A 13,277-nucleotide genomic window follows, 5' to 3' on the forward strand; every position below is an offset into this window, starting at 1 on the left:
TCATACATCTATTCACATAGCTTGTGAACAACCACCTGTATATCAGCATATGGTGTACAATCTCAACATCAATCAATATCCAAGCATCATCAAGCAATACTCATCATGCACAAGTCAATCAAACTATCACATTAGATAAAGTTTCAAACTGAGTACATCACAACCTATTCCAAAAACAGAAGCAAATAAGTTCAACAATACAAAGATAAGTTTTTAGAAAACTGGGTTGCCTCCTAGTAAGCGCTTCTTTAACGTCACTAGCTTGACCCAATAAGCTCATGGATCCCTCAGCTTCAGAACTGTTGAGAGACATTCCACTTCTCCTCCCAAATAATGCTTGAGACGTTGATCACTCACTACCCAACTTCTCTCTGGATCACTGGCAGCTGGATCTACCAATTCAATTGCTCCATGAGGACGCACTTCCTTCACTGTGAACGGTCCTGACCACTTTGACTTCAACTTCCCAGGAAACAACTTCAAACGTGAATTGAACAACAACACCTGCTGCCCTGGAGTAAAAACTCTTTTTATCAGCTTCTTGTCATGATAGAATTTTACCCTCTCTTTGTAGCTCCTGGATGAATCATATGCATGCAACCACATCTCTTCAAGCTTCAATATCTGCCTTCTGCATTTATTTTGAATATTTGAGGGATCAAAATTCAAAAATTTTAGAGCCCACAAATCTTTATGCCCAGAGATCATCATCCAGTTTCTGTGACCAATCCTTTCTTGATGAAGCAATTGTTTTCTCTAAAATCCTCTTTATCTCTCTGTTAGACACCTTAGCTTGTCCATTTGTCTGTGGATGATAAGATGCAGGCACCTTATGTCTCACACCATAATGTTTGAGTACTTTTGCAAGCTGAAAGTTACAAAAATGAGATCCTCCATCACTAATAAGTACTCTTGGAGTTCCAAAGCATGAAAAAACCTGCCTCTTCAGAAATTTAATCACAGTGCTAGCATCATTCTTGGGACAAGCCAGAGCTTCCACCCATTTACTCACATAATCCACTACCACCAATATATATTCATTGTTGAAAGATGGTGGAAAGGGTCCCAGAAAATCAATACCCCAGCAATCAAAGACTTCAACCTCTAAAATGCCTTGTAATGGCATCTCATGACGTCTTGAAATAGCCCCAATCCTTTGACATTTATCACAATTTCTGGCATGATTATGAGCATCTTTAAACAGGGTAGGCCAATAAAATCCTGATTGGAGAACTTTTGTTGATGTTCTTCCTCCATTAAAATGTTTCCCGTAAGGTGAATCATAATAGTGCCAGAGAATTCCTTCTGCTTCTTCATTCGTCACACACCACCTCAAAAGATTATCAGCTCCAATCTTGAACAAATAAGGATCACCCCAGATAAACTGCTTGGCATCATGTAAAATTTTTTTTCTTTGTTGCCAATTAAGATCTTCTGGAATTACTCCTGCAGCTTTGAAATTAGCCATATCAGGCCTTTGTTGGATATACATGAGTGTTTCATCTGAAAATGATTCCCAGATTTCAGCTTCCTTGCTTATAACTTCATTGTTAACCAACCTAGATAAGTGATCATCTATTACATTTTCACTTCCCTTCTTGTCACGGATCTCCACATCAAACTCTTGTAGTAATAGCACCCATCTAATCAATTTCGGCTTAGAATCTGACTTGGTTAGCAAATACTTTATAGTTGCATGATCTGTGTAGATGATCACTTTAGACCCAATGAGATAAGGTCTAAAATTCTCTAAAGCATACACAATAGCAAGAAATTCTTTTTCTATGGTGGCATAATTCAATTGAGCTTCATTCAAAAACTTACTAGCATAATAGATAGTATGAAATACTTTCTCTTTTCTCTGACCTAACACAACACCTATTGCATAATCATTGGCATCACACATCAATTAAAATTTCGATTCCAATCTAGAGCTACCATCACTTGGGCCGAGATCAATTTACTTTTCAAGATGTCAAAAGCTTTTAAACATTCTTCATTCATCACAAATGGTACATCTTTAACTAGCAAATTACTCAACGGTTTGGCAATCTTTGAGAAGAATTTAATAAATGTTCTATAAAACCCAGCATGGCCTAAAAAACTTCTAATTCCCTTCACATTTGTTGGTGGAGGAAGTTTCTCAATGACCTCTACTTTGACTTTATCCACTTCAATCCCCCTAGCAGAAATTTTGTGACCTAACACAATTCCTTCTGTTACCATGAAATGACATTTCTCCCAGTTAAGCACAAGATTCGTTTGAACACATCTCTTGAGGACAATATCCAGATTCACCAAACACCTTTGGAATGAATCTCCAAATACTGAAAAATCATCCATGAAGACTTCAATACACTTCTCTATGATATCCAAAAAAATTGCCTGCATACACCTTTGAAAAGTAGTTGTAGCATTACATAACCCAAATGGCATCTTTCTGTAAGCAAATACACTAAATGGACACGTAAATGTTGTCTTCTCCTGGTCTTTTGGATCTACCACAATTTGATTGTATCCAGAATGTCCATCTAGCAAGCAATAGAAAGCCTGACCCGCAAATCTTTCCAGCATCTGATCCATAAAAGGAAGGGGAAAATAATCCTTCCTAGTAGCGTTATTTAGCTTCCTATAATCAATGCACATCCTCCATGCAGTAATAGTCCGTGTAGGAATGAGCTCATTCTTCTCATTATAGATTACTGTCATCCCACCTTTCTTTGGCACTACCTGTACTGGACTCACTCATTCACTGTCAAAGATCGAATATCTAATGTCATCTTCCAGAAGCTACAATACTTCTTTTCTAACCACCTCCTTCATTACTAGATTTAACCTTCTCTGTGGTTGAGCACTTGGTCTATAGTCATCCTCCATAAATATTTTATGCATGCAGTAAGTTGGACTTATACCCTTGACATCTGAAATTGAACACCCAATAGCTTCTTTGTTGGCTTTCAATATTTCCACCAACTTTTCTTCTTCTTCATGAAGCAAAGAATTACTAATGATGACTGGCTTAGTTCCATCTTCTCCTAAGAAAACATACTTCAAATGTGATGGTAACCTCTTTAACTCCAAATTCTTTTCTTTGATGTCTTTTTTGATATCAATCATCTCAAAATTATCCTCCTCCTCTGGGATCTCCTTAAATGTCTCCAAATTCGTGATACACTCATCAATTATTTTTTCTTCTTCTTCATTCAAGTCTTCACAGGCATCAATAAGAGTTTTCTCTAACGGAGAAGAAATGTGTACAATCCTTTCTTGCACCATACAAACTTCATCAAGTATATCAAATTTGAAACATGCTTTATCATCTTTAGGATGTGTCACTGCTTTGAATACATCAAAATTTACTTCTTCATCTTGAACTCTTACTTTAAGTTTGCCATTCTCCACATCAATTAAAACTCTAGTAGTCTTCATAAATGGTCGCCCAAGGATGAGAGGCACATCTCCATACTCTTCCATCTCCAATATGACAAAATCCACTGGAAATACAAATTTGTCTACCTTCACTAGTACATCTTCAACCACCCCATATGGTTATTTAAGAGAACTGTCCGCCAATTGGAGTGTCATTCTAGTAGGCTTGAGTTCCAAATCTTCAATTCTTTTGAACATAGCAAGCAGCATCAAATTAATGCTAGCTCCCAAATCAATCAATGTTCTTCCAACTTCCAATTCTCCGATGGTACACGAAATAGTGAAGCTTCCTAGATCTTTGAACTTAGGAGGTAGTTTTTGTATGATTGCACTGCAATTACCTTGCACTTCAATGGTCTCCTTCTCAATATATTTTCTCTTCTTTGTAAGAAGCTCCTTCAAAATTTTTGCATATGACGGCATCTGTTGCAATGCTTCAAAGAAAGGTATAATAATCTCCAATTTTTAAACATCTCCATGAACCGCTCAAGTTGTTTTTCTTTTTCCTTCTTTGAATAGGTCTTGGGATAAGGAAGGGATTTTTCAACATCTCTTTCTTTTTTTCTCTCATCTACCTCTTCTTTCTTTTTTTCTCCCTCAATTCTCTCTTTCTGCTCACTTACTTCTTCCTTACTCACATTTTCTTTCTCTTTTCTCTCTATTTTTCTCTCCTCTAACACTTTGCCACTTCTTGTAACAATCGTTTTCCATTCTTCCCTCAAATTACTTTTCGCATCCTTCTCACAACCCTCAATCTTGTTGACCAATTTCCCAATGTGCATCTTCATACTGTTAAATGCAGCCTCTACATTCTTACAATAAGAGACGCTCATTTTCATGAGTTGGTGGAAAGTTTCCTCAAGCTTTGTGGTTTTCTCAATTGGAGTGGGTTGTTGCTGCAGCGGTTTCTGCTGCCTTTGAACCATTAAAATATTATATATCTCTTGTGGTAATAAAGAAAGCTTCTTTGTCACTTCTTCCAGCTGTTGAGTAATAATTTTATTTTGAACAAGTAAGGCATCTTGAGATTGCAATTGTAGGACTCCCTTCTGTTGAGGTGGAGCTCCTCTTTCACTATGCATCTCGTTGTCATTAGTAGCCATGTTGTCTATCAATTCAAAAGCTTCCTCTGGAGTCTTGCATTTGATATTACCTCCAATTGAGGCATCAAGCATCAATTTGGTTTGTGAACCAAGACCTCCAAGGAAAAGAATGAGTACCATTGTTTCGTCAAAGCCATGAGTGGGCATCTTTCTCAACAAGCTCCTGTATCTATCCCATGCTTGACCTAGCGTCTCCTCCATGCCTTGTCTAAAAGAAGAAATTTCTTATTTCCCTTTGTTGATTTTGGATTGTGGGAAGTACTTCTTTAGAAACTTTGAAACCACGGCTTCCCATTCAGTAAAGCTATCCTCCGGGAAAGATATCAACCATAGCTTAGCATTGCCTCCCAATGAGAAAGGAAACAAACTAAGCTTTATAGCGTCATCCGACACACCATTGATCTTTACAGTGTTGCAAATCTCATTGAATGTCGTTAGATGCTCATATGGACTTTCATGTGACAATCCATTAAAATTGCTGCTCTTCATCAATTGTATCAACGCTGGTTTCACCTCCATATTTGCAACATTGACCCTCGGCCTTGCTATACTATTAAGTGATGAGGGCCAACAACTGTGGTGTAATCCGCCAGAGTACGTGTACCATTGTTCTCTCCAGCCATCTCTTCAGTACTTTGGTTAGATCTTTGTGGTGAGGGTTGTAGAAGTGTCTCTGGAGAAGGAAATAATTCTCTAGATGTTCAGCTTCTCCTTCTCCGTCTACTCTCGTCCAATCCTTCAAGAAGAGGTTACGTTGTTTTCTTGCTCCTAGTCCGAATTGTATCCTGCATACACAAGAAAACAAAACCCTAGAAACAATTGTTAGCACAAAAAGATAAAAAAGATAAAAAATATAAAAAGATAAAAAGATAACATAAAAAGATAAAAATATAAAAAGATAAAAATAAAAATCAAGTCAAAGCTAATCAATAATCACAGAAATAAAATAGTTAAACCTCGAGTCCCTGGCAACGACGCCAAAAACTTGTTAACACTTCGGCAAGTGTACCGAATCGTATCAAGTAATAATAAAATGGTAAGACCAAGTATGTTTCCCAAAGGACTCACGACCTAGATAGTTATGTGATTTCTTGATTAAGTTATACTTGTAAACAAAATCATTGTGGTTGAATTGCGAAATTTAAACATGAATGCAAGTTTTGATCAATTGGATTGAAAGATGCAAACGTGATTGATGTAAAATATGGAATAATGATGTTGTTGGGGTTTCCGACTTATCCTATCCACTATCATGTATTCATAAATTCATCTTTCTTCATTAATGTTAATGTCATTTTCTAATTTACCTTAAACCCGATGTCTCGGTGAAGAAAGCCTGCTCCTAATCACTAGTTTACAATGTCTTGTCTCCCTAGCAATTATTCATGCATTACATTTTCACAGAAGCTTAAAGGCAACTGATCCTCCTATTCCTATGTCTAGGTAATATTTCTTCCGGGATAGTTTCCCAGTTTTAGCTTTCCCCATATGTGTCCATATGAACAAAATGAATAATCATGCAATTGAATGAGTTAAACAAAGTATGCATAGAGTATAGAGGAAAAACTCTAACAATTAATGAAGTAAAGCATATATAATCAAGAATTAATTCAATAATGGGAGTTTCAAAGGATTACATCATTTCCCCAAAAACAATGGAGGTTTAGTTCACCATAGACATGGTAAAACTACATGAAAATAATGAAAAGAATGAATGTTAAAACCCTAAAAGTTGAAGATCGGAGCTTCCGCATCCAAAATCCGCCTGTAAGGGGTGAAAGGAGTGTAATTTCGCCTCTTTCTGTCCAAAGATATCAACCCTGGGTCGACTAAACCCTTATATAGTTTATTAAAAATTACAAAAAATTGGCCCAAGCCCACGTTAACAGCGCTGAGCGGTAAAATGGCGCTCAACGGTAAGTGCGACACTCAGAATTAGCCTTTAGCGATGACGCTTAAGCGCGAGACAGTGTACTCAACAAGCAAGCTTGGCGCTCAACGGTAAAATGGCGATGAGCGGTGACTGCGATACTTGAATTGTGCACTTTTCCTTCCTTTCCTATGTCCAACTCCTTGCTACTTCAACTTCTATCATCAAATTCTTCTAAATTCCTGCCAAAACAAGGAAAACCAAGCATAAAACCCATCCAACTCTCTTATTTCCACAACTTAAGCAAAAACATGATTTCAAGCTACATTCTAAGTCATAAAGGGTATTTTTGATGTCAAAATTAAGTATAAAAATAATAGTTTTTCAATTGTTATCACTAGTTCATTCACAATAAATTCTTCATCAATTATTATATGACTATCATTCATTTAATTTCCAAATAATTTAAATTACTCAAACAAATGTCATTTGTTGTGTATCTCACTCGTCTCCAAGCATATATTTGTGAGGTTTTTATTCTCTTACCTCTTAAATTAAGCAACCAAGAAATTGTTAGAATTAAAGAAACTAACAAAAGTTCCAATTAAAGAACATAGTTGAATTATTGAGAACCATTCAAAAGCAATCTTAAGAGGCAAAGATTAAAGTTCAAAAAGAATAAATTATTTATACTTTTGTTTTACAAATTTTGAAGAACAACACTTCAATTACACATAACATAAAATTCAATGTGAATTTAAGGGAGAATTAACCCAGAAAAGTTGAGTCTTCCATGAACAAGACAATAACAAGAATTAAAAAGTAGACAAGTGGTGGTGAATGATATCAAATATCGTGTGATAAATGTGTTGTTTGTGTCCTTCTCTATTTATAAGTTTTTTTGGGTAACTGAATTTGTAGGAGAATCAACCCATAAAAGTTGACTCTTCCATGAACAAGACAATAAAAAAATAGAAAAGTGGTGGTGAACGGTGTAGAATGTGGTGTGATAAATGTGTTATGCATTTGTGTCCTTCTCTATTTATAGGTTTTTTAAGGTACTTGAATTTTTTTAAAGGTGCAATATCGTAGGCTTCTACTAATTTGGTCCAAAGTAAAAAAATTTGTTACAAGTGGTTCAGCATCGCAAATAGTCTTATGGAACTTCAAACAATCATATGGTCTTATTTTACACACATCAGTCTGTCTACTGGCCCACACATCAAATAGTGGTGCACACGTAAAATGGTCTGATGTATTGGACTTATCATGGATTATTTTATTTTCCAATCTTCAAAACATTTTATTTCTTTATTAATCATGGTTTTATTAATCATGGTTGTGCATCATCAAAAAAGGGGAAGATTGTTGATAGGGGGAACATAGTGTTAGCTAAATTCAATCCTTGTGATGTTAGTTTTTGATGATGACAACACATTGTTAATAAAAAGATACGTGTGAGTACTGTGTGATATATAAGTTAAATGTGTACATGCTTACTGTGTAATATGCATGTATTGTGTTCATCACATTTGTTGAACATATTATATTGATTGATGCATACTATTGTGATTATAAAGGGATTATATTTGTGTATGCACAATACATGTTTTGGTGATATGAAAACCACAAGTACAAAAGCATATCCGCATGACTAAATCGATTACAGTGGAATGATAATCAATTAAAGTCATCAGACAACTTGAGTTTTAAATTGTGGCAAAACAACTAGTTTTGAATCGATTACATTAGTTGGTGAATCGATTAAAACTCGTGTGTTTGCATATATCTTTTGCAAAATGTGTTGTGATGTGTTTCAGAAAGAAAAGGTTTCAAAAATCTTCTAAGCGTTAAAGCTTAATCGATTACGTGAATTGTGAATTCAATTAAGTTTGTTAAGATTTGAAAACTGATTTTATATGGTCATAACTGCTATAACGATCATATTTTAAAATATTTTTGACGAGCATTTAATGAAAATCGATTATATTAATTGTGTATTCAATTAAGGAGCCAAATTGGTTGTAATTTTGTTACTCTTGTTTAATGTAACCGATTATGTAAGTTGGCTAATCGATTTCATAGCGTCAGGATTGACAAAAACTATATATTGACGCATTGATTGGTTTTCTGTAAGACAATTGAGAATTACACTTTCATATCTGATTGATATTTGTTTGAGAAGCTTTACAGAGTGATACAAAGCTCCAAGAATCAAGAAAAAAAGTGGATTACAAATCTTGAAGAATTCTTGATTAGCAAATGTAATTATATTGAAGAGACTAATCGTTCAGCATAACTGAGGTGCTTTTTGTGTGATCATAAGGAGAAGATTCGCAATCTTTGATTTGTGGTTCCTTGTGCGTGCAGCCAGGAAGAAAGAGCGGAAAGTTCTTTGTACTTTGAGAGGTGTCTCAAAGGTTTGACTGCAGGAGAGGAGTGTTCTTGCTGCAGGGTCTTTTCATTTGCTATATTAGACTAGTGAGTGAGATATGTGGTTTACATTTTGACAGATTGGTTGCTGTAAAGCCTTGCTATAAAAACTCAGATCTTTATAGTGCAATTGGCTTTCAATCTCAGGTTGATTGAAAGGACATTAGATGTAGGCGTTAAGCCCAAACCATTACAAAAACTGAGTTTGATTTTCTTCTCCCTATCTCTATACATAATTGATTACATACTCTTATAATTGATTACGCATATTGTTACATTGCACGCACATTGCTTACGTGATGGAAGAACGATCCAGCTGGTTTTGGTGGTGGAAGCTGTCAACCAAATCTTCTTCTCTGAACAGATATGGACGCAACTACTTCTATTTTCACAACTGAATGTATGATGCAAGCAGCTGGTTACGTGAATGAATGGATGAAGGAACGCAGTGGAATGAAGATGGAATGAAGGAATAGGTGTATTTGGTGGAATGAAGATATAAGGAATCAAAAGTATTGGAGGAACTCTCCGAGCGGTGGTGTTCGGTGTTTGAGAAATGAAATGAAGGCAGAGATTTGGGTGCTGAAATATGATGCGGATGGTGGAGAGGAATGCTAGGAATGGAAGCCTAGCTAGGGAGAGAGGCTAGAGGAAACTCTCAAGCTCTCTCTCAATGACCTTCAATAAGAAGAAAGTTCTGGACAACATCAACAGAAATGTGAATTCACTGGTTCACTTCCAAATTAACCCAAAAAGCGATGGTTTAAAGTGCAAATAAATGATCAAAAGAAGTAATATCAAGTGTTAAAAGGCTTAAAGAACACTGCGATCCAGTTTACAAGCCTTGAAAGTTAAAAACACAAAATCTGAAGTTCTTTGGGGCATTTTATCCAACACTTTTGAATTTATCAAACAGTTTGCACCTGGAATGAATTTTGTACTGTTATTTCAATTTTTCTTGCTTTCTTCATCTGTTCTAGTGCCATTATTAGGTTCCTTTTGAGTGCTTTTTGTTATTCCATCCCTGTTTCTATTTGATTTCCTCATTCTTGGCTTCCAAATTGTCAAAAGTTTAGAAATCTGGTTTGAAATTCTGGTGCAGTTTGCTAATTTTGTTTGGTGTGTTTTAAATAGAATATTGAGGTGTTGTGCTACCTATTATGAGGCATCCAGAAGCAGAAACCTTCGCCTACTGAGGTAGCATCTTAGGAAGTGGAAAGGAGGCTGAAGTAGAAATAGAAAGGGGGCTTTTGAGCAGCTGCAAACCTGTTGTTCCAGCAGCTAAAATAAACTAGAAAAGCTTGATTTGCAACCTGTTTTGGAGTGGCAAATAGCAGCAGCCAAAGTTTGAAGCCTACACTGTCAGGAGCGGGCTGCAGCGGAATGGTTAGCGTGGAATAACAAACCAAGAGGGTTTTTAATTCAAACGTGTGACTTTTAATTTCTACTCAAATAAACTTACTTAGCAATTAATAAAGACAAATAAAGCAAGAGTAAGGTTGAGAGAAATTTGCACAGATGATTTTATCCTGGTTCGGATCTTACCAATCCTATGTCCAGTGGCTTATCTCAAAACAAGATAAACAATTCACTAATCACAAAACAATTACAAACTATAATCACAAAGATACAATTTGTAAGAGTTTAGAAACCACCTCTCTTGATACCATAAGAGATGAAACTACACCTCCTTTGAGTCTTCACAAAGGATGAACACCTCCTCCGAATACTTCACGAAGGATGAACACCTCCTCCGAATACTTCACGAAGGATGAACACCTCCTCCGAATACTTCACGAAGGATGATTCTCTTCCGAACACCTCCTTAGACACACCAAGGATGAACCGGCTATTTCCTCTGTTACCGTAGCAGCACTTCACCAGCTCCACAGACAAGAGTTTCACAAGCCGAACAAGAACACACAAGTCTCAAGAATTTCTGAGTATTTTGAGCACAAGGGAAGAGTTTCTGTGTCTCTAGATATTCTTCTTGAGAGGAAATGAGAGTCTATTTATAGACTCATCCAAAGACTCTTCCATTTTTCGTTTTCAGCCTTTCTTACTGTGTTAATCGATTAGCTACAGTGGTTAATCGATTAACACTCCAACGGATAGTCCAACGGCTCTAAAAACGGCTAGTTTTTCAAACGATTACTGTGTTAATCGATTAACACCCTCTGTTAATCGATTAGCGTTAATCGATTAACACCCTCTGTTAATCGATTAGCTACAGTGTTTTGCTACAGTACATTGCTATAGTAATGTGCTACAGTATTTTGCTACAGTAATTTTACAAAACACTTTCTTTTTCTAATCTAAGTCCTATACATATTTCTAAGAGTATTACAAAAGCTTTCCATAGCAATACAAGTCTTCATAACATCTTGAATCTTGATTTCTTCTTGACTTGATTTGGACATCATCAAAACTTCATTTTCATCATTTTGCTAACATACACTAGTTTTAGACATTATTTTAGGCTTGTTTAAGTCACTATATCACGGAACCTTTGTTGTTTCAAGTTGATTTTTCGTTTTTGGCTAAGTGACTTGGGAGAATGCTCTTGAAACAATTCCTAGATCACATTTGAACATTGTAATAGTGTAATTTCGTTTCTTTAGTGTGGAAGTGTGTCAAGGGGCTCCAAGTGTCACTTGCACTTTCACTTAGGGTCGTCTAGCATTTACATTTTGCATCTTTATTGCTTTCTTTAAATTGCTTGTTTGATCCTTTTTGTTTTAAGTCTTCGTGGTATATAGGATTGCATAGCATCTAGATAAACCTTCTTTTGGTTTTTAGGAGCATTTCATTAACATTGAAAATATTTTGAAAGATTTCTACCTAGAAACTAAGGTAAAAGATAATTCTAAGAAAACTTTGGCTAGGAAGAACTTGGTTTCTAAGCTTGTCCAATTGTGACTCACCTCTTCCTCTTGGGAGCTACTTGGAAACATTTTTTGCCTCTAGAATCTCTTTAGAAATCCTTCACCAAAAACAAAGAAAGATTGTGAAAACCTTTTCACTCATTACTTGTGCAAGTTTTTGAAAACCTTGTGAAAACCATTTTTACATACTTGACAAGAATGAGTCAATCTAGTGTCCAAGGGAATGTGAGACCTAAAAGTGAGAGCTTACAACTAAGAGAGGAATTTGAGCAAAAGTTCCAGCAAAGGGACAAAGAGATAAGTGAGCTCAAGGATATGATTGGTCAACTTTTGATCAATCAAGACTAGGGTAAGAGGAAAGAAGGATCTACACATAGAAAAGGAGAATACCTTGGAGATACATCATCTCCACCTAGTGAGCATGAGCAATATAGTAGTCATCACAATGATGACCACTATCAAATACCTCCTAGGAGAAATCATAGAGAGAGAGAACATTACCCAAGGGAAACTATAATAGATCTTCCTCCCTTCCATGGTAAAGATGATATTGAAGAATATTTCGAATGGGAGATGAAATTTGAGCAGTTGTTTGAGTGTCACCAAATAGATGATGAGAGAGTAACCATGGCCTCTTTGAGCTTTCAAGGCTATGCCTTATATTGGTGGACTGCCTTGGTAAAACACCTAAGATTGAGACACCTACCTTCTATTAGGTATTGGAATGAGTTGAGGTCTCCCTTGAGAAGAAGGCATGTACCAGCAAATTATGATATAGAGTTAATGGACAAGCTCCATAAACTCCAACAGAAAAACATAAGTGTTAAGGAATATAGGCAAAGAATGGAATTACTCATGTTGAGAGATGGTGTAAGAGAAGAGCCAAGGATAACAATTGCTAGGTTCTAAAGTAGACTCAACTATGACATAAGAGATAAGGTAGAACTTTTACCTTATAATGATCTCAATGAGTTAGTTCAACTTTGTGTCAGAGTAGAGCAACAATTGAAGAGGAAAACTTCCTCTAAAAGAGACTACTCTGATTCTTCCTACCCCAGGAAAGAGCCCAAGAGGGAGGGTGAGCCCTCCAAATCAAAAGAATAGGGACCTAGAGAAAAGGAAAAGGAAAAATATCCCTCTAAAGAATCTTCTAAAAATGATAGGGTAAAAGAGACCAAGTGTTTTAGATGTGGTTATAAAGGACACTATGCTTCTGAGTGTCCTAACAAAAGGTCTACTTATATCCTACAAAATCAAGATGAAGACGAAGATTCTTCTAGTGATTCAGATACTTCCATATTTGAGGAAGAAGCCTTACCTTGTGAAGGAGAGTTGTTATTGGTGAGAAGACTTCTTGGAAGTCAACATATAGAACTAGAACAATCACAAAGGGAGAATCTATTCCGCACAAGGTGCAAAGTTTTTGAAAACACTTGTTCATTAATTGTGGATAGTGGGTCCTCTTGTAATTGTTGTAGTTCTAGAATGGTGGAAAAGTTGGCCTTAACTACTATTCCTCATCCCAAGCCTTACAAGCTTCAGTGGATAAAAAAGGAT

At 36.1% G+C, this 13,277-nt stretch overlaps 1 protein-coding gene across 1 annotated transcript; it reads right to left on the reverse strand.

Moving 5' to 3' along the window:
* Positions 1-276: 276 nt before the first annotated feature.
* On the reverse strand, positions 277-606 carry LOC108344094 (uncharacterized). Its single transcript, XM_017582563.2, has one exon. The coding sequence runs from the start codon at positions 604-606 to the stop codon at positions 277-279; it is 330 nt and encodes a 109-aa protein (XP_017438052.2).
* Between the last annotated feature and the right edge of the window lie 12,671 nt (positions 607-13,277).

This window comes from Vigna angularis, chromosome 6 (assembly GCF_016808095.1).
Source record: "Vigna angularis cultivar LongXiaoDou No.4 chromosome 6, ASM1680809v1, whole genome shotgun sequence".
In the NCBI taxonomy this organism is placed as follows: domain Eukaryota; kingdom Viridiplantae; phylum Streptophyta; class Magnoliopsida; order Fabales; family Fabaceae; genus Vigna; species Vigna angularis.